Source organism: Podarcis gaigeae (assembly GCF_964106915.1).
Source record: "Podarcis gaigeae genome assembly, chromosome: 11".
NCBI classification, from domain to species: Eukaryota; Metazoa; Chordata; class Lepidosauria; order Squamata; family Lacertidae; genus Podarcis; species Podarcis gaigeae.
Genome location: NC_139687.1, coordinates 49,753,043 through 49,775,403, shown reverse-complemented (window position 1 = coordinate 49,775,403; position 22,361 = coordinate 49,753,043). Strand labels below are relative to the sequence as shown.

At 45.0% G+C, this 22,361-nt stretch overlaps 1 protein-coding gene across 7 annotated transcripts; it reads left to right on the top strand.

Moving 5' to 3' along the window:
- Positions 1-5,445: 5,445 nt before the first annotated feature.
- Positions 5,446-20,876, top strand: SEC11C (SEC11 homolog C, signal peptidase complex subunit). Of its 7 annotated transcripts, none has more exons than XM_083702978.1 (8): positions 5,527-5,626; positions 9,122-9,175; positions 12,420-12,529; positions 13,842-13,991; positions 15,157-15,276; positions 17,183-17,240; positions 17,708-17,784; positions 18,771-20,876. In XM_083702978.1, exons 2-8 carry the CDS (start codon positions 9,134-9,136, stop codon positions 18,808-18,810), a joined length of 597 nt encoding a protein of 198 aa, XP_083559104.1. In that variant the 5' UTR covers positions 5,527-5,626; positions 9,122-9,133; the 3' UTR covers positions 18,811-20,876. The 7 variants fall into 7 exon arrangements, 6 of the variants coding, with proteins under 6 accessions (XP_083559107.1, XP_083559108.1, XP_083559104.1 ...); XM_083702979.1 differs by having other exon boundaries at positions 5,534-5,641; XM_083702977.1 differs by having other exon boundaries at positions 5,546-5,656.
- The last annotated feature ends 1,485 nt before the right edge of the window (positions 20,877-22,361 follow it).

Sequence of the window (22,361 nt, the reverse complement as noted above, 5' to 3'; positions counted from 1 at the left end):
TCTCACTTCCCTACCATCAACCGGGCACTGGACATCAGAATTAAGACACCAGCTGTGCCCTCATGCTACTAATCTGAAGACAACGCAGAAAGGAGAGGAAGGGAGACCAGGTGGTAAAGGAAAGTGACATTTAGGAGTGATTTAGTAGTAGGATTAACGCAAAGTATCAAAAGGCAAGCGTGAATTAGAGAGAACACTCCAAAGGTTTCTAAGAAATGGCAATATCAATTTAAGGGCAGGCAATAAGGCGATACGGTAACACTGTATTTGATGTCCATTTTACACGAAGCCTTCTCAAGGGATATTTCTTTAATAGCAAAATGATGACGTGTTTAACATTGCAAAGAGTAGAAAGGAATATTGAAACAAAGGACGGAGTAAATCAGAAGGAACGGTAAAAAACAAGATAAAACAACTTGACTGGAAACAGGCCCAGTGGAAACATAGAGAATAAATACCACATAAAACAGAGGACACTTCGTTTCAAGTCGGTGCTCCAGCTATGGGCATGCCTTAGTCATCAAATGCCATAGCACTGTTTCTTCAGGGTTTAGATGCGACTCTGCAGAACGACTCCCTTTCTTCTGGCAAACAAGTTGAGAACAGATTGTCTTCTCACAATCAGATTAGGGTAGTCATATCCTAGTCCAGAGATCACCAGCAAGGCACCCAGTAGGGGCCAGTGGAAGCTCTTGAGATCTTCCCCTGGTACCCACAAAGTCTCTTAACCAGGAGGTGGTGAGAGAGGTGAAAACAACATAGAACTGAAGGAGGAAGTTGGGAGAGAGACACTCTTTCCTACTTCCTTGTTATGTACTGAGTTGAATAGGATTCAGAATGCAGCAGTCTGACTGGTCCTAGAACAATAGGATTAAGAATGCAGCAGTCTGATTGGTCCTAGAACAATAGGATTAAGAATGCAGCAGTCTGATTGGTCCTAGAACAATAGGATTCAGAATGCAGCAGTCTGATTGGTCCTAGAACAATAGGATTAAGAATGCAGCAGTCTGATTGGTCCTAGAACAATAGGATTAAGAATGCAGCAGTCTGATTGGTCCACATGAGCCACCCAATCCAGCTCCAGGTGGAAGTGAATCCGCAACCTGATTGGCCTACAGGATAATCCCAGAATTAGCCAATCACGTGGAGCCCATTGTGTAAATAATGTATATAAAGCAGACATTCTGGGGGAACTTCCATTCCTCCTCACCACTATGCGCTGAATAAAGAGCATGAAATCCACTCTCGACTCCGAGTATATTTCATTCCTCTTTCACCTCCATGTGCATTTTCAAGACTCAGATTAATTATTTTATCCAAATCCCTTGGAAAAGTGATCTATCCAGAGGCCTGCTAGCCTCATCCCTAATCTGCTTCATAATCCTGAGGTTTATGCATTGCATTCCTGTTTCTGCCTGTACAGATCTGTTTGGAGCTAACAGGCGGCATTGCTTGGGAATATAGTAACAGGAAATTATTCTGGTTGCCCTTTTCTGAACCCCCTGCAACTTTTCAATATATTTTTGAGGTGAGGAGACTCTCACCCCCACACCATACATTTAAAGTGCACATACTACTCTGTCAGGGTTCCCCCACCCCCAAACTGAGAATCCTGGAAACTGTCGTTCACTGAGGGTGCTGCCCTCACAGAGCTACAATTCCAGTACCTTTAACAAACTACAGTTCCCAGGATTCTCTTAAAGGGGTATAAATGTGCTTTAAATATATGGTGTAGACATGGCCTCAAATAATCAGACTCTCCTCTCTCCCTCCAAATCTGACAACCAAGCAAAAAAATTCTGATTTATTTATTTGCTTACACATACAGTATACACACACCAGTACACTGGACACAGTACTCCAGGTGAGGTCTGACCAGAGCAGAATACAGTGGCACTATTACTTCCCTCGATCTAGATGCTATACTCCTATTGATGCAGCCCAGAATTGCATTGGCTTTTTTAGCTGCCGCGTCACACTGTTGGCTCATGTCAAGTTTGTGGTCAACCAAGACTCCTAGATCCTTTTCACATGTACTGCTCTCAAGCCAGATGGCACCCATCTTGTATTTGTGCCTCTCATTTTTTTTGCCCAAGTGCAATACTTTACATTTCTCCCTGTTAAAATTCATCTTGTTTGTTTTGGCCCAGTTCTCTAATCTGTCAAGGTCGTTTTGAAGTGTGATCCTGTCCTCTGGGGTGTCAGCCACCCCTCCCAGTTTGGTGTCATCTGCAAATTTGATCAGGATGCCCTTGAGTCCATCATCCAAGTCGTTGATAAAGATGTTGAATAAGACCGGGCCCAAGACAGAACGCTGTGGCACCCCACTAGTCACTCTTCTCCAGGATGAAGAGGAACCATTGATGAGCACCTTTTGGGTTCGGTCAGTCAGCCAGTTACAAATCCACTGAGTGGTAGCATAGTCAAGTCCGCATTTTACCAGCTTCTTTACAAGAATATCATGGGGCACCTTGTCAAATGCCTTGCTGAAATCAAGGTAGGCTACATCCACTGCATTCCCTTCATCTACCAGGCTTGTAATTCTGTCAAAAAACGAGATCAGGTTAGTCTGACATGACTTATTTTTCAGAAATCCATGCTGACTGTTGGTGATCACAGCATTCCTTTCTAGGTGCTCACAGACTCTTTGCTTAATGATCTGTTCCAGAATCTTCCCTGGTATTGATGTCAGACTGACTGGGCGGTAATTATTTGGGTCCTCTCTTTTCCCCTTTTTGAAAATAGGGACAACATTTGCCCTCCTCCAGACTGCCGGGACTTCGCCTGTTCTCCAGGAATTCTCAAAGATGACTGCTAGTGGTTCTGAGATCACATCTGCCAGTTCTTTTAATACTCTTGGATGCAGTTCATCTGGCCCTGGAGACTTGAATACATCTAAACTAGCCAAGTATTCTTGTACTATCTCCTTAGTTATTCTGGGCTATGTTTCCTCTGCTGAATCTTTTACTCCAAATTCTTCAGGTCGGGCATTGTTTTCTTTATCGGAAAAGACTGAGGCAAAGAAGGCATTGAGGAGTTCAGCCCTTTCTGTGTCCCCTGTTTGCATTTCACCATCTTCTCCTCTGAGTGACCCCACTGTTTCTTTGTTCTTCCTTTTGCTACGAACATACCCATAAAAGCCTTTTTTGTTGCTTTTAACCTCTCTAGCAAGCCTGAGTTCATTCTGTGCTTTAGCTTTTCTGACTTTGTGTCTACACGTGCTGGCTATTTGTTTGAATTCCTCTTTGGTGGTTCCCCCCCCCCTTTCCATTTTTTGTACACATCCTTTTTAAATCTTAACTCAGTTAAAAGTTCTTTAGATAGCCACCCTGGCTTCTTTAGGCACCTTCCATGTTTTCCATATGATCTGCATAAAGTTTATTCCAGAGGAAATGCAGTGGTGCCTCGCAAGACGAAATTAATTTATTCCGCGAGTCTCTTCGTCTTGCGGTTTTTTCGTCTTGTGAAGCACCCCTATTAGCGGCTTAGTGGATTAGTGCTATTATCAGCTTAGCGGCTATTAGCGGTTTAGCGGCTATTAGCGGCTTAGCGGCTTAGAAAAAGGGGGGGAAAGGGAAAAAACTCGCAAGAACTCGCAAGACGTTTTCGTTTTGCGAAGCAAGCCCATAGGGAAATTCGTCTTGCGAAGCACCTCAAAAGACGGAAAACTCGTCTAGCGAGTTTTTCGTCTTGCGAGGCTTTCGTCTTGCGGGGCACCACTGTGCAACAAAACAACTCTTGCAAGTGAACCAAAGCACACGGTGTAGGCAGCATAGCTGTCAACTTACAGATTTGAAAATAAGGGACCAGCAGCCTCGAAAATAAGGGATCAGCAGCCAAAATAAGGGATTTTCAGAGCACAGGTATGTTCAACTTCTGAGCCCCTCTGAGCCAAAGGCAGAAAGCCCAGCCAGCAGCCAAACAAAGCCTTAAGCGTTGGTTCCCACAGCGCAGCAACCCGGCAAAGGGGATGCAGCAAGGGAAACCACCGTCACCTCTCTGCCTGGAAGCGCTGAGCAAAGGCGAGTCCCCAGGCAACTCGGCCGGTTTGATTGGCACAAGGCATGCAAGCTCCATCCCTCAGTCATTCTTAGACTCCTTATTGGGTGAGCAATGCAGCCAAGCAACACAGTTGGAGCCTCCCTCCTCCCTGGCCGGCAGGGAGGGAGGGAGAGGAGCTGCTTCTTTTGAAACCCGGGAAATTTAAGGGGCATCATCAATAAGGGACAGCAGCGGGACACGGCACTGGGATAAGGGACTTTCCCGCCAAATAAGGGACGGCTGACAGCTATGGTAGGCAGTCAGTGTGTGTGAGAGAGCTTTAGACTGAGGGGGGATACATTTACATTTCTCTGTCCAGGCATTGGGACTCTCCACAGGCAATACACCTCACCTGTTGTATTTTGCACCCGCCCTTGAATGTTTTTTGCCTGGTTGGACCATGTCCTCCTTGCTTGCATGAATGGAGCATAGAGAGGTGTTATGTACTGAAGTTCTCACCCTGGGCCAGCAGGGGGATACTGTAGATAGTTTTCACTCAGGTCCACATATGCATATAAGGGATTGAAAGTGACGTTCAGTGATTGGATAGTTACAGAAAGTTGTTACTGTTGCATTGTAGTGGAGCTCTATATAAGCAGGCTGGCTGAACCCTTCAGTTCAGTTCTGTTCTGGCCTCTGAATAAACAAGAGCTGTTTGAAGAATCGCTGTGTCGTCTGATATGTTCACCTACAACTTAACAAGAGGGTTGGGTGAATGTGGAGAATCTACCTGATGGTGCAATAGCGAAATTCACATTTATTGAAATTCACCCATTTTTAGCCCTTGAACAGAAAAAAAAAATGATTCTCCATTAGTGATGTAGGGAAGAGAATAAGGCCCAAAGAGAAAACCCTCCAGGTTGCAGTTTCTGGTCATGCCTAGGGAGGTGCTTGAGGACTACCACCTTGCATTTTATATTTGACACCTCACTATCAAACGCCTTCTCACTAACCCCGCCTCCTCCACCAGCGTCATTCATATCCGTAACGCTGATTCTGCATCTCCCATTCTAACACGGCATCCTTCTTAGCCCCGCCTCCAAATCCCAGCGACAGCTCAACTTGCCACGCCTCTTTACCGCTCGCTTACCTCCTCTAAGCCCCGCCCCTTTCTTTCCCCCTCTCGCCAATGAACGACGTCCACGGTTTAACAGACTCTCTCGAATGCTTAGCCGTCCTAAGTAGCGCCTGACGCGAGCACCCGAATCTGCTTCCCTGGAACCCGAGTCGAATTGGTTCAGCGCGGCGGCCCTGTATCGTGGCTGGTTTTTGATTTTTTAAAATAAAATACAAAAATAAGCCTCAACTCTCCTCCCTCCCTGTGACAAAATAACTGTGCTTTCAGGCACTAGCGCGGCCGCCAAGACAGTAAACGGAAAGGGCCCCCTCTCCCCGCGCAGCTGCATTCTGGGAGACGTAGTTTCCCAGGTCTCCGCTGCTGCACCGGATTCGCCGCGAGAGGGGAAAGGGGCGGGACTACAATTCCCAGAAGCCTGCGCGAAAAAGCGTGAGCCCTGTGCCTTGTCCCACCTGGGCCAGCTGCTCTGGGGAATGTGAATAGTCTGCGGCGGCGGCGGCGACTGCTGTGAGTAGAGGTCTCGCGAGCCCCTCTCAGGTGGGGCTCATTTGGGGAAGGGGGCTCTAGGGGAGGGGCTTCTTCCAGCAGAGCCTTGGCCCCCCTTGCTTGGCGACCCTCCTGACCTGCTGGTAGGAGGAGGGGGGACACACACACAAAAAAAATAGGGGGTCTAAAGGGTCTAATTGCCAGGTTGCAATTAAGTAGGCTTGCTTTTGGAACTCAGTGGAGGCTGGGGGCTCGCAGTCTTATATATCTATATTTGTACTGTTTTTAAAAACGAATTAATAATAATAATAATAATATTTAATTTACCAGTCGCTTTATTTTGCAACCCAAAGTTGGTCCTTGGGATAGCTCAGTCGGCAGAGCATGAAACTCTTAAATCTCAGGGTCGTGGGTTCGAGTCTCACATCGGGCAAAAGATTCCTGCATTGCAAGGACCAGCTGACCCTCGTGGTCCCCTTACAACGCTACTTTTCCATGATGCACCCCAAGCGTATGTGGGGGTGGGGGTGTTGCTTTCCCCTGCTCCTCCTCATGGTGCTTTGTTTTGGGCTGCTAGTTGGTTCTGACTCTCCAGCCTCATCGTATGGCGTCTGGACATCACCCTGCAACAAGGGGTGGGCAGGGAAGACTTTTGCAACTCATAGACTTGTAGGGGTAGAAGAGGCCAGGAGGGTAATCTCGTCCAGCCCACTGCAGTGCAGGAATCCTATGCCCAAGGTGGGTCTCGAATCCAATTCCCTGAGATTGAAAGTCTCATGCTCTACCCTTTGCTCTTGGTCGTTTTTCATTTCCTCTATAGGAACAGCTCTGCAGATCAGGCCAGTGGCCCATCCGGTCCTGCAGCTCGTTTTCACATTATCCAACCAGATTCCTGTGGAAAGCCAGGGAGCAGAACCATGAGCACAAGAGTATTCTCTCTTCCTGTGGTTTCCAATAGCTGCATTACTTCCTCCATCTGTGGAGGTGAAGCATAGCTATTGTGACCAGTAGGAATTTATAGCCCTCCCCTCCATGGATTTTTTCCAATCCTCATTTAAAGCCACCCAAGTTTGTGGCATCCCTGTCTCTTGGGGGACAATGGAGGACATTGTTCATGCCACCCCCTCTCTTGCCACACGCTGCTGCAAGGGTGTAAAGGCTGACGAATACCTAGTGTGGTTCGAGAGGCATCACATAGACATCCTTGAACTGTTAGTCTTGCAAACTTTGATGTGTGAGTCCAAAGTGATTTCCGCTGCAGTTCTCTGCTGCTAAGTTAAACTGTTGGAAAGTGTGTGCTAACTTCTTAGATTATAAGGATAGGGGAGGCCAGAGCTTAGTGGTAGAGCATGTGTGTTGCAGGCAGATTGTTTCTGGTTCGGTCCTTGGCATCTTCAGATAAAAGGAGCTTAAATAACAGGTCGGGGAAAACCCCTGTTGAGATGTTGTCAGACTTGTTAATACTGTCCTAGGCTGACCAAGCATCTCCAGTTAAGATACCCCAAACCTGGGAAATTGAAATGAGTCTGCATTTTGTACTACATGCAAGGTGCATTATTCTTTGGTAGTAATTTTGGAAGCAGATATTGTGTGATTTGTGAGGTTTTCATACATATATCTGTTGAACAGTATGAAGTTCTGGTTCCTTAGCAACCCTCCTGCCTTGCTGGCCTGGTGTCATGTTAAGTAACATGAAATGCTTCTGCCAAAAACCAAACACTTACAGAAAATATTGTTGTTGTTAGTCGTTTAGTTGTGTCCGACTCTTCGTGACCCCATGGACCAGAGCACGCCAGGCACTCCTGTCTTCCACTGCCTCCCACAGTTTGGTCAAACTCAGGCTGGTAGCTTTGAGAACACTGTCCAACCATCTCGTCCTCTGCCATCCCCTTCTCCTTGTGCCCTCCATCTTTCCCAACATCAGGGTCTTTTCCAGGGAGTCTTCTCTTCTCATGAGGTGGCCAAAGTATTGGAGCCTCAGCTTCAGGATCTGTCCTTCCAGTGAGCACTCAGGGCTGATTTCCTTCAGAATGGAGAGGTTTGATCTTCTTGCAGTCCATGGGACTCTCAAGAGTCTCCTCCAGCACCATAATTGAAAAGCATCAATTCTTCGGCGATCAGCCTTCTTTCCGGTCCAGCTCTCACTTCCATACATCACTAGTTGCTTCTAAAGGGGAAGTGTAGTAGTTAAGAAACTGAGTTATTAATTGGGAAGCCTGTGGTTTGAATCTTGCCTCTGCCAAGCTGGTGTCCTTCCAGATGTGCCATACTACAACTCCCAACAGCCATGCTTGCTGTACCTGATGGGAGTTGTAGTCTGACACATCTGGAAGGAAGGGAACCAGGGGGGTAAAGACTAGCATAGGTGGTCTACAGTATGAGGGCTAACGATACAAGAAAGGTAAGTCAATAAGTACTGCAGCTAGATAATGCCCGTGAAGCCCTTTGAGCAGTTGAAAGCAACAATTTATTAAAGTTGGCTAGGGGTGTATTTGAAGGCTGGGGAAGCTGTGGCCCTCCATGTTGTTAGACTACAACTCCCATCATCCCTGACCATTTGCCATGCTGGCTGATGGGAGTTGGTGTCCAAAAAGACCCGGAAGGCCAAAGGTTACATATTCTGGTTCTAGGTTTCCCCATACAATTGATACCAGAACGAGGGTTGCAGTTCAGTGTTCACTACAACCTAACCATACTTTTTGCCCACATCCTTTCTGTGAAAGATACACCTGGTAGAATTCACAGCTTTGCACTTCAACCTAGTTTAAGAAAAGGGGACACGGGTGGCGCTGTGGTCTAAACCACTGAGCCTCTTGAAATATGATTATGACTGTGACATGGTTCTATGAAATAATGATATTGGAAACTGCTACATATAATTACTAAGAAATTCAGATGGAAGAGATTTGAGGAAGTCAAATAATATGTTTATGAAGATGGGTTTTAATTAATTGTTATTGTAGTGATGATTTGTTTTATTTTGTGTTCTATATTCTTTTTTCTCTTTTTTCTATTTCTCTCTTTTCCCTTTATTATTGTTAATTTTTTCTTTTGCTATGTTTATGTATGGAAAATAATAAATATTATTGTGAAATAAACCACTGAGCCTCTTGGGCTTGCCAATCCAAAGGTTGGTGGTTCAAATCCACGTGACAGGGTGAGCTCCCTTTACTCTGTCCCAGCTTCTGCCAACCTAGTGGTTCGAAAGCACACCAGTGCAAGTAGATAAATAGGTACCGCTGTGGCGGGAAGGTAAACAGCATGTCCATGTGCTCTGGCTTCCATCACGATGTTCTGTTGTGCCAGAAGTGGTTTAGTCATGCTGGCCACATGACCTGGAAAGCTGTCTGCAGACAAATGCCGGCTCCCTCAGCCTGAAGCAAGATGAGCGCCGCACCTCATAGTTGCTTTTGACTGCACTTAACCATCCTGGGGTCCTTTACCTTTTACCTTACCTTACCTAGTTTAAGAATAACATTTCTCTCTCCTTCTTTCTTTCTGTTATTGGCTCCTCAGAAAGCTGCAACCATGGATATATTTGGTGACCTGCGGCGAATGAACAAGCGCCAGGTAAAAGAAAAGCACAACTACAGTTTGTCTTGTTGCCTGCAAGACCTATATATGTATAAACCTTTATAAAAGCAGTTGTATATTGGGAGGTTGTAGACTTTCATTCATTGGAGGTTTTTAAATGGAGGTTGGGTCTATCAGGGATTCTTTAGTTGTGATTCCTGTCTTGCTGGGGGTTGGACTGGGGGTTCATGATGTTTGGGTTATTCCTTCCAAGAAACTGAGTACATCTGGCTTAGACTGGTTCTGTTATCTCTTCTGTCACGGTCATGCTGACTATAATAAGAGGCCAGAAGGAGCCTGGGCTTCACTTCCTCCTTCAAGCTCTTTTCCTTCTGGTGTGGTGCTCTGTATATAGTGTTAAAGTTTAGTCTTATTTTAAGTTTAAGTCTGCTGCAACTGGATTTCCTACGGACAGTGCCAACCCTGAATGTATTGGATTTGTGACCATTATGCTCATTTGCCTTCAGTAGCAGTAAAGCTCTGCTGGATGAAATACAATTACCTCTGGTCTATTTTCTGAGAATCCTGCAACGTGTTGTTACTCGGCTAACTATACAAGTATATGTATTCCAAACTATACATTGGATTCTACTCTGGATCAATATTGAGCAGAATTCCATGGCAGGTTTCTCGTTTTGGAAAACAAGAGCTGAAAAGGGTTTGTTTTTCTACTCTTCAGAGTTCCAGTTTCTTTCCTTTCATCCTCCATATTTAAAATCAGTGGGGTTTGTGTTTGTTTCTCCTCACAGCTGCCCCAAAATGTCTTAGGAGCAAATAAATGCAGACCCCCCCCCCCCTTCAGCATACAGGATGCTGAGAGATAAAATGAGGAAGCCTGGAAGTGCTTGAGAGGAGAATGTTTTGATGGAGGAGAGTTGTGGGTTGTGTGCAAAGAGGATGTAGAACGCAGCTTTTTCCTTTTTTTACATTTCCGGTCTCTCTTCGGGTGGGTGGGTGATTGATGAAAGGATGATTCATCCAACCCAATTGGTGTCTTAAGAATGTAAGTCAAGTGGAGCTTCCTTTTTGAGGTTAAGCAGTTATGACACTTCTTTCACCACCTGCCCAGCATATAATCCAAGTGTACATTTCACTCCCCATGACTTGGCTGGAGCTTTTTGTCAGCTTTGTGGCGTCATGGGGAATGTGGGATGAGCCTCACACCGGCAAGAGCGTGCAAGAGTGACTGCTTCACTGCATGTCAAAATCACAGATCCACTTGAGTACCTAGTCTAGGGAAGGGCTAACTTATAAGAACACCAAGTCAGGCTGCTGCACCATTGAGCTTAGTATTATCTACACTGACCGGCAGCAGCTGGCCAGAGTTTCCAGTAGGGACATTCCCAGCTTTCCCTGGACATGTCAAGAATTGAACTGGGCCGTTCCAAATAATATTTGTATTTGACTAAGCTGTGCTCAGGATAGAACCATTGAAAGTGAGTGGACCTCAGTTAGTCATCTCCATTAATTTCAGTGGACGGTATCTTAGAGGGTGCAACAGTCAATTTAACCCACAAGTAAGAATGAACATATAAGCAGCAGATAACACTAAATAGATGAACATTTTAGACAAAAATGGGTGAAATAATAGAATATGCAACCGACAAAAGACTACCTAGAATGCCATGGAGAGATGGACTGGGAAGTCTGAGGATAAGGGATAAATGATAGATATTGTATGATGTGTATATAAGTTGTAAAAATGCACAAGCAACAAAAACCAATAATTTAAATGGACGGTGTCAATATGAAGTACTTCTGCTAGTGCAAGGTTTTATTTTTGTGCAAAGAACTTCCTCTCCCCCTCCTCTCTCGGAGCCCTCACCAGATTTGCTCTGGAGGGTTGGGGGTAACTTCAAGAACAGTTTTTTGGGGGGGTTGACGGCGTATGGGCAGAGGAGAAGGGAAGGTTCAGTTGTTCAGGCCCAAGTCCTTGTACTAACGGAACTAATTCACTAGGCGCCACCCAATGGGTGGTTTTATATTGATTGATTATTTAATTTCTATACCACTTAATATATTTAAAATATCTCTAAGCGGTGGTACCCAAAAAACTGAAGCAGCAACAGACATCATGCAACAGACATCATAAACAAAATATTACAAAAGCCCATGGTTACATATAAAAATGTAACGATAATAAAAAGTTTTATCTATAAATCAATATCCATTCATTTCCCTTCTAACACTCCCTCCCTTTCAGCCACCATGTTCTTATCCAGGGTCCAAACAAACTCTAGCTCAGCTGCTTTATATTGTGTTGTGTTTTTCTCTCTCTGTGTATTTTTTTTAAAAAAATACTGTATTATTTTAACTTTTGTGAACAGAGTACATATGTTTTTGGGTGACCACAATAAATCATGGAGGGTGAAGGTAAAAAAAATGTTCTAGTTTATCTCTCCCCCCCCCCCCAAGCCTCTGCCTTTGAACAATTTTACCTGTTCTGAAAGAAGCCAGGAAATGAGGCCATCCTTTGGGTTCCTTTTGAGCACTGCACAGCTGCCTTGTGCAGGCAGGTGAAATCTGAGTGCCCTACTTTCCCCTCTGCATTGATCTACTTTCCCCCTCTCTGGGGAGGGCGGCAGTGTTGTGGTCAGTGCACCCCCCTTCCCGGCAGTCTGTTTTTGATTGCCCTGTTTTGTGCAACCCCACCAAGCCGCCTGTTATAAAGGCACGGCACCCTGGGGAGCCTTCACCTCTGTCGAAGAAGCTCAACATGTGTCTGTTGAAGATAAAAAGAGCCTACAGTATTTACATCTCAGAATGTGCCTCCCCTTTCCTTCCTGGAAGCAAACAATCTCGACCCTTAATAGGTTTCTGCATTCGTTTGGTTCTTTCAAGACCAGCAGCTGTGGCCATTTATGTTTCTGTGCAGTATAATAATCTCTCCCCCTCCCCAAACATAGAAGTGGGGGGTCACTGTGACTTGTAGAGCTGTAAAAGCACAAATGTGGGTTACTGGAGACCAGTCTTTTCAGGAGATTCCCTTGCCCCGGCACCTCCTTTCACGCTTGCTTCCTTGTTCTTTAAAGGTGTTTGGGCTCTGCCATTCACACCCAAGCTAGTTTTCCCAGCTCTTGAGCTGGAGCAATCTCTCTTAAGCCCAGTGCATTCTGTGCTAGTGCAGCCTGTGCTGCTATAACATCAGGAAATGAGAACCCTGCTGGCATCTGTTGGCTTGCTTGCTTAATCTCAGGTTTTTGATCTGCTTCTTTCCACTTATCTCTTCCCTTCCTTGCAGCTCTATTACCAAGTCTTAAATTTTGCCATGATTGTGTCTTCGGCGCTGATGATATGGAAAGGCCTTATTGTTATCACTGGGAGTGAGAGTCCTATCGTTGTAGTGCTCAGGTATGTCTATGTTGAATCAAATCTGTTGCTGGGTTAGCGAGCGACCCATAGCTTATGCCCCATTCCTCTCCTAAAATAGTATCTGCAGATCTTGGAAGGAGACCAGGATTTGTGGTTTCTGCAACTGTTGTCTGTCTGATGTATATCCTTAGTTAGGTTTATTCAACCTGTGCATCCTGTACTACTTAAAAAAAAGTCCCAAAATTATTTACAACCAAAGTAAAAAGTACAATAAAAATCACATAAGCTTAATTAAAAACAGATTTAGTCCCTGCCTATGGCATGCTCTCTGGGATGCGGGTGGCGCTGTGGGTTAAACCACAGAGCCTAGGACTTGCCGATTAGAAGGTTGGCGGTTCGAATCCCCGCGATGGGGTGAGCTCCCGTTGCTCGGTCCCTGCTCCTGCCAACCTAGCAGTTCGAAAGTACCTCAAAGTGCAAGTAGATAAACAGGTGGGAAGGTAAACGGCGTTTCCGTGCACTGCTCTGGTTCGCCAGAAGTGGCTTAGTCATGCTGGCCACGTGACCCGGAAGCTGTATGCCGGCTCCCTCGGGCAATAAAGCGAGATGAGCGCTGCAACCCCAGAGTTGGCCACGACTGGACCTAATGGTCAGGGGTCCCTTTACCTTTACCTTATGGCATGTTCTCAGTCAGTAATTTTATTTGCACACTGCCTTTCCAGAGTTAAAACCATGCTCAAGGTGGCTTGCAAAATATAAAAAAAAATACACAACTGCAAACACAACAAAAGTAGTAATAAACAATAAATGTAACATCAAGATGTACACAACCAAACTGAGCAATTTGCACATTTTTTTTATTTAATCAAAATAAATATGCAAAAAAATTAACAGCAGCACTCCCCCTCCCCCAACAAAACCCCCAAACAACACTGCAGCCCAAGAGTCTGTTCAGCAGCCTCGGCTTTTGTAGCTGGAGTCAGTCAGCCCCCCCCCCCCCCCGGCCAGGTGGGAAAAGTCCTGCAAGGCAGGGAGCAGGTTAAGCAGGCATTCCAAGTCTCACTACCAAGGGAGACCTGCCAGACACCAATCCTTGACATCATTTCGTTTCCAGGCAAATACATTTGAAATGGTTTAAAGGGCATTGTGGGATATAGTGCATCTTGGAATGTGAAATACGTCACCTGTCAAATATCAGGGTATGGCTTCAATAGCCTGTGAACATAACTGATTTTTCTTCAGTTACCACTGTAATAGTAATTTTTAAAGAAGAAATCTAGTACCAAGCTTCCTCCCCGACAGAAGAATGATATCAACTCTTTAATTCCTGTTTCTCTTCTTTCCTTTATAGTGGCAGCATGGAGCCAGCCTTCCACAGAGGAGATCTGCTGTTCTTGACAAACTTCCGGGACGACCCCATCAGGGCCGGGGAAATAGTGGTTTTTAAAGTCGAAGGCAGAGATATTCCGATTGTACACAGAGTAATCAAAGTTCACGAAAAGTAATGGCATAAACAATTCAGTGCTGTCACTGGTGTAGTCATCTTGCTTGGCTGTTAGAATGCAGAATGCTTAGAAGGAATGGAGATTTGCATTTGAAGTGAAATTTGAAGTGAAATGGGGAGGGTGAATTGGGCAGGAAATACTTGGGCTAAATGAAGCTAAATGTACATTCCTTAATTTAAAAAAGGACGTATTTGGTGCATGTATGTATTGAATGAGTACTGTCAATGCAGTCAGCCTCAGCTCTCCAAATTATTGGGTTTCAAAAGCACCTACAGTACTTTCTTTCACTCTGCAGCTGTTCAACCGCTTTTTAAAACATCAGCTCCATAAAGTGGTTTGTCACAGAGGACTGCAGACGAAGGGGCTCCGTAATGCAAATGTGCAAGCTCTGGGAAAGGAGGTCCTGGTCTTTTTGCTCATCCCCAGGCATTCTGCTGCTTCCCTGTACTGAGCTAAGCCATGGCTTGGCTTAGTGTGTGGTTCAAAACCGGGCTCGTTCTCCAGACTTAATCACGAGCTGAAACCAATGTTAGGAACATAGGAGGCTGCCTTACACCAAGTCACACTATTGGTCCATCTAGCAGACTTAATGTTCACTGACTAGCAGTGGGTGCTGAGGGGTTCAGCCAGGGAGTTTGCCCCTGTGGTTTGCACCACCAGACCTTTTGGTTCACAGCTTCCCTCTGCCCCAGCCAGCATGGCCAGTGATCAGGAGTTGTGGTTAAAAGATACGTGGGCAGAACACAATCCCAGGCTGCTGCCTCTAGCCCAGAGAATGTAAGTCTGGTTGCTATTCCCTCAAAGCTTTTCTGAATTGAAACAACCTCTTTCTTGGACTCCAAATATCTTGCTACTTTCACATGTGCAGGTGCCTGTTTTCCAGATCAAGAAACACTCTTATTTCTCTTTAATCACATTAGGGCAGGCATCTAGTAACTAAACCGATAACTCTTTGTTTTGCCCAAAGTAAATTATTAACAGGCCGGGGAGAAATGGGTGCTTAGATCTGTCAGTAAGAGTCAGAAATGAAGGTCTCGGTATTTATTAAAAGGCAGCAGGAAGGGCAGGTTGGTACCTTATCCGTTTTGTTTTGCAAACATTCTAATGGCCGACTTCCAGATGTGGCGCCACAACGTGTTTGCTGTCTTGTTGTTTTTGCAGGGAAAACGGCAACATCAAATTTCTGACCAAGGGCGACAATAACGAAGTTGACGACAGAGGCTTGTATAAAGAAGGCCAGAACTGGCTCGAGAAGAAGGACGTTGTCGGCAGGGCACGAGGGTGAGTGTGGCTGCAGGGTGGGCTGTGCTGCCCCTGAAATGAAGGGCAATAGGTGGGTGACTTTTGAAAGCAGGGGTAGAACAAATCTCTTAGGAGTGGGAAGCCTTTTTGAGATCACAGACCCTGTTCCATTCTGGGCTACTACCTGGGGGCAGGCAGTGTTAGTTTTATTCAGCTCCGGCCCTCGAGCTGATACAGCTCATCTTGGCTTGAGCCCAGCAGAGCAAAATCCCAGAGTCCGCAAGACGAAAGGATGAGGCAGGTATGGCTACATTGCTATACTTTATTTCTACGCTATACCGAAAACACACTAATATACATCTTGCCTCTGAGAGCAGAGAGCAACTCCAGCAAAGAAACAACAGAACAAAGAAACAGGAAACCAGTCTCCCTTTCCTGTGGGAATCCAACAGTATCTGGACTATGGAATGAAAACATAGTCTTGTGACTACCAGCAAGCTGCTCAGTGAGGGAAACAGAAACTAACAGGCGGGACCCAGAAACAAAAGCGGTCAGAGCAAAAAGTGTATTTTTTTTACCATTGTATGAAGGTCTAGTTTCTACACCAGGGGTCAGCAACCGTTTTCAGCTGTGGGCCGGTCCACCGTCCCTTAGACCGTGTGGGTGGCCGGACTATATTTTTTTGGGGGTGGGGAGAGAACGAATTCCTATGCCTCACAAATAACCCAGAGATGCATTTTAAATAAAAGGACACATTCTACTCATGTAAAAACACGCTGATTCCTGGACCGTCTGCAGGCCGGATTTAGAAGGCGATAGGGCCGGATCCGGGCCCCGAGCCTTAGTTCGCCTACCCCTGTTCTACACCCTCACATTCCCCTCTCTCTCCTGCACCCAGTCAAGCAAGAGGCATTACCAGCATTCACAGACTTATTTCAGCAAGGGAAAAATACTCTGGGAGGGTTCAAAGCAGGGCTGGTAAGGAGAGCAGCCTGGGGATTTTCCTGAGGGTCAGGTAGAAAGGCCTGGAGGGCTGCATCTTCCTTCCCACCCCTGCAGCAGAGGCGTTCTGCGTAGAATCAGAATGGACCTCTTCGGGTCATCTCGTCCAACCCCCTGCGATGCAGGAATCTCAGCTAAAGCATCCCTGGCAGGTGCTCATCTAATCTCTGCTTAAAAACCTCCAAGGAAGGAGAGTTCATCACCTTCCAAGGGAACCAAACAGCTCTTACACTCAGAGACTTCCTCCTGATGTTGAGTTGGAATCTCCTTTCTTGTAACTTGAAGCCATTGGTTCGAGTCCTACCCTCCAGGCCACGAGAATACAAGCTTTTGCTCTCCATCTTCCATGTGATAGTCTTTTAAGATAGCTGTCCTATCTCCTCCCCATCTCCTCTTTTCCAGGCTAAACATGCTGAGTGGACTGTCCCCCCCCCCCCCGTGTCAGAATTTCTGATTTCTGTGGGAAAAAATCTTTCCACGCCACGTCTTAATTGCACTGCCGTATTTGCCTTTGCCCGTGAATACACCGCTCTCATTTGCACCGTGCAAAGCTTTCTGCAGTGCTACATAAACTATTATTTGTCTTGTGTGCATTTATTTTGCTCAAAACAGCGCTTGTCTCTCTGGAGAGAGGATGTGGGCTGTTCTGGGCCAACTGAACCCTAACTTCCCGGCCATTAAATACATTCAAATGGACTGTTTGTTTTTGGCCTTTATTTATTCTACTTTTATCAGTTTTAGCTGTCAGATTCTCAAACTATACTAGCCAAAAGGGCTAGAAACCTTTTTCTCCTTTAATGGTGAATTCTGATACTTGAAACCCCTGAGGCTTGCACCCGGTCTAGCTTAAAAAAATAAATAAAAATAAAAGCATAAAATGCTACATTAAGTTGAGCTATTTTGAAATGACTTTATGCTATTCTGTTTAACCTCCACGAATCAGGTTTTTGCCGTATGTTGGAATGGTGACCATAATCATGAACGACTATCCAAAATTTAAGGTAAGTAAAGATTTAACTCTGGGGCCAATAACTTTTTTGGCAAAGAAGCAATTCTTTCGCCAACCAGTCTGCAAACTTGCATGAACAGATTCCCTGGTAGAGAGAAGATTCTGCTTGGAAGATTTTATCATGCCTACTTCATTTTGCCACTAAAGGCTCATGTTTCAGATATGGGATAATTTTGGTCTGCACACAGTGGGTTCAATGCATTGGCGGATTTATTTCATAAAATTTATAAACTGCTTGATGGTAAATAAGAAAAACCAAATGCTGACGCAGTGACAGCCAGTATCATTAAAGTGAATGGGAATTGTGCAAAACTACCAATCGTCTTGTTGTGTAGCTCCTATTAATTTCAGTGGAGTTTGTGAAGCAGAGGTCCCTAGCACACGACTGTCAATGTACAAAGCTTCAATTCCCTGATTTTTTTTTAAAACTATACTCAAGGAAATGTTCGCCTTATGCAGATATCATTCCCGTTTCATATTTCTGAGGGCAGCATCTTGCTTTGCATCAAGGATCATGTTGGAGAATTTTTGCGAGCGTGAGTATTCAAATAGTGCAGTGTTTTTATTTTTCCTGTTCTCAAAACGCCACAGAGAAAACTAGCCATGTGTCACATTTACAAATAAGCTTTTTATTCTTTTTTGTTTTGCTCAACAGAATGCTTTTAAATTCCCGACAATGTTGCTATAGGCAGTATTAAAATAAACCTTGCTTTTGTATAGCTGTAGATATAATTTCCACACATAATTAGTCATGCGGTAATACTGTGCGTTCTGTGACTCCGTTAGATTTCAGTTTTAATCATTATTTGAAACACACCAAGAGTCAAATATTAGATCTCTAATCAAGTAAGAATACATCTACATTCATAAGTATATGCACTCTTATTCAGAGCCCCATGTGCCCTCCAGTGGCGCCCAGAATTCCTGCTCCATTCACTTCAGTCATGAGTGCAGCTTCACTCACACATAGGGATGTACATAGAGTCCAGGTTTATACATAATTGGAAGCCATAGTTCATTTAACCAGCCATGAATGAAATACATTGCTTCTCCAAAGTTAGTCTGTTTCCAGCTTCTTCGTAGTTTAGTGAGAATCTGGTGGCTGAATCACTTTCAAGGATGGGTTCACACATAACACCAAACCATAGCTTTTTAAAAAACCAAACCCAAGGTTCATGGTTGCAGTTTGTGGTTTGTTGGCAGTGTACAAACCATAGTTAAGCTTTGGGCAGGATTTGCAAATAATGCCGAACCATGGTTTAATAAACCATGGTATAGTAAACCATGGTTTAGTGTTATATGTGAACCAGGCGAGAGTGAATTACTCCACTGGAAGGGATATTGGCCAGTCGGGAATCCACGTTCGTTCACATTGCAGACAATTTCGACCTATCCTTTGCTTTTCAGAAACTGGTGCCAGTACTATATTGAAAACTTATTCTGAAACAGGATCTGATTTTTTACATCTGAGATGCAAAGAGTTATGTTAGATACCAAAGTAATCTATATGTTTTGTTTGCAGTACGCTCTCCTGGCTGTCATGGGCGCGTATGTCCTCCTGAAACGAGAATCATAAAAGACTGAACACGGAACTGCCTTGCGCAACTCTTGAGCGTAGATATACAAAGAGATACTAATATATTTGAACCGTCCCTGTGTCTGTACAAAATATTTCATGGTCCGCAGACAATACTGTCCCAATGAATTTTCCTGTCCGTGCCACAATCTTAAAAACCCATTTTTTTTGTGCATAAGTCCTACTGGTTGCATCTGAACGAACCTCTAAGTGTTCTTACAACTGGATCACAAACGCTGTCCACTGGTATTTTGTTTACAATATTGTTTTGAGTTTCTTCATGTTTTCACGGTTGCTTTTCAGCAAGGCATATAAATGGGCAGAATGACTGGGAGGGAGGGTTCAATATCATGGAAATTTCAGCGCTCAGGGTGGGGCAGGGGGCTGGTTAAACGTTCCAGAACTAGGCCATCTAGGTGAAACAGATCTTCACTGCATGGATATGGTTGCTTGGAAGCATTTTAGACAGTAACTCAATGGCGTTTGAGTCTTGAGTTCCCTTTGGTTATATCTTAGCTAAGAAGCCCATTGATGAAGTTCTCCCTGTGCTGCTTCAACCCAGAGCTTCACTAGGTATTTTTGTCAAGCCACACATAGATCATTCTTGTAAGTAGGTTCACCAAGTATTCCAGCATCCTAACACAATTCTTCTGATTATATATATATAACCTGCTGGACTGGGTTTGCCTGAGAAGAGCAGGTTTACAATCTTGGCTCTCAGTGGCTTGAGGTGAGCTTGTGTTATTCTGTCGTAGACGAGGAAGAGCCCCGTGCATATTCATCGAGCTGGTTCTGCTCCTCTCTGGGTAGCGCAGTCATCTGCATCATTCTGCCCATGAGAACTTGGACCACACACAAGGTGCAGATGCATGAGAAAATTGTCACCAGTAACCAACCAGGAGCATTCCTGTGTTTGAAGACACCCACACCGCCTTGTGTGAATTAGCAACAGATGCAGCTCACGTCTTGCAGTCTGTGATCCACGAGATCCTAAACCTCTGGAAGACTGATCAGATCCACTCAAGCCTGCTGAGAAGCTGATGTGGCATCTCAGGATGTGAGTGTACACCACTGATCTCTCCTTCCCCCAGGAGTAAAACACTGGGTGAGGAGGATCAATATACATGCTTACTAAACAACCCAGAAACACCACATTCTGAGCTACATGACATGCAGTTGTGTACATCTTCTGCAGACTCAGGAGTAGGGGAAAGGAATCCCATAGTTTGGAGGACACTCCAAGGCCCAACTCTTGAGAAAAACCTGGATTGGGACCAACCAAAATGTGGGGAACTTTTGGGTCACCTGGAACTCTTAGTTAGGCGAGATGTCACCCAAAACTAGGTGGTAGGATTGAGTTGGAAAGGAAAGGCAAAATGTCGTGTCCATGAGGTAAAATAAAAGGCATTACCCAACCAAGTTTTTCTCTTATGGACCAAAACTTTGGCTTTATAGTGTGGAAAGTGATGCTGAGGTACGAGTATTATGGATTGCTCCAAGATTCACCTGTAGAAATTAATAGACCTGCAGAAATGTAGCATAAAGAGCTTTCTTGTGGGTGATTTAAACCTGTCCAACAGTTGTGGCTTGTTCTAAATCTCTCCCGGAAAATGGCATTTTGTATCGGTGCTCAGAATCTCCAATTGTTCACACACTCCCATGTTAAGAGCACTCCTGCCCATTTTTGGCTTTTTACGATCCCTTCATGGCCTTAGAGAAGTCACTTTAACAATGTGAATAATATTTGTGTGTGGTTTTATTTTATTTTTTTAATCTTGAAGAATACTTTTGCCTTTCTGCATAATCACGGTTATAAATGTTGTCCGCTCCACGAATCTGCCTGCCTTTAAAAGTAAAGAAAGTTCACTGTTACGAAGATTTGTGACATATGTGTGAAAGGACCTGCAGAGAAGCGTTAAGTGAAAAGTGGAAGTTCAGCTGGGTCTTTGGGACAGGGGACATAATAAATGTGGTGCCCCGAAAACATCTCATTCATTTGTCTTATCATGCTATGCAATAATATCATTAAAGACTTGCTGTCTTGGTCTATGATTCACTGTGGTTATTCTCCCCCCCCCCCCATTTCTGCTGGAGTCATCTCTGCTTAGCTCTTTATGGTTGATGATGGTGATGATTCAAAAAGGAACCCAGTTACAGCCCCCTTCCCCTCCTCCCCTTTCTGTACTTTTAGGCCGGGGGGGGGGGGGACACAGAAGAGTCTTGCTTGTGGACTCCTCTTGAGTACATGGTCAGCCACTGTGACACCAGAATACTGGACGAGACAGGCCTTTGGTCTGGATCCAGTAGGGCTCTTCTTATAGTAGAATCATATAATTGTAGAGTTGGAAGGGACCCCAAGGGCCATCTAGTCCAACCCTGAGCAGTGCAGGAATCTCAGCTAAATCATCTGTCACAGTCCGGCTCACAGGCGATCAAAGTCCTGGCAGGGGACCTCAGGACCGGGGGCAAGATGGTGGGGTGGGAGCAGGAACGGGAGTCAGAAAGCCAAGAGTCTGAGGGTCAGAGAGCCGGGTGTCATGAAGTCAGGGTCCGAGGATCAAGAAGCAAGGAGTCACGAAGTCAGGGGTCCGAGGATCAAGGAGTCAAGGGTCCAAGGATCAAGAAGCAGGGAGTCATGAAGTCAAGGGTCCGAGGATCAAGAAGCAGGGAGTCATGAAGTCAAGGGTCCAAGGATCAAGAAGCAGGGAGTCATGAAGTCAAGGGTCCAAGGATCAAGAAGCAGGCAGTCAAGAAGCTGAGGTTCAAGGATCAGGAAGCAAGAAGCCCAAGGCAGGGAATATGTTGCTGTGGCAAAGAGTTGAAGGGACATGTTGACCTTATAACCCTTCCCAGCTCTTGCCACCAGGAGCTGTGAGTTACTAATCAGCCTTACCTGTGAGGCCACGCCTTGCCTCTTCAAAACAAACTTAGGAAGGCCCCAGTCCTGCAAAGTCCCATTGGTCACAGGGCCTGGCTCCTGCACGCACAGCTGACATCATCCATGACAGATGGCCATCCAACCTCCTGCTTGAAAACCTCCAAGGAAGGAGAGTGCACAACTTTCCCAGGGAGTCCATCCCAGTGTCGAGCAGCTCTTCAGAAAGTTCTTTCTAATGTTGAGTCAGAATCTCCTTGGGGATGGCCTCAGAAATGGCCAAAAATCCAAAAGAACGTGGTGTTTCTAGAAACCCCCACCCAGCTGCATGCAACTTGGTTTCCTTGACTGAGTTGTCTATTACCAGGACTCTCTCATCGCAGGACCTTGGACAGTTCCGAGTTGGCAGTTTGCTGAGGTCATAATAACTTCCCCTGTTTTCTTTGATGGTGTATGTAGCATTTATTTAATCATACCATTAGTTAGCCCATAAGCAGAGTTTTCTAGGTGATGGGAAACTTAAAGTGCAGTCTATAACATCGGCAGAGAATGAGCATATCAGTCGGAAGTTAATGCAATAGCAGCAAAATAAAAAAAATAAAAGGACACCTTAAGAGAGTGACAGAAACAGTATTTCAGGAGTTATGTCATATATTTGTACA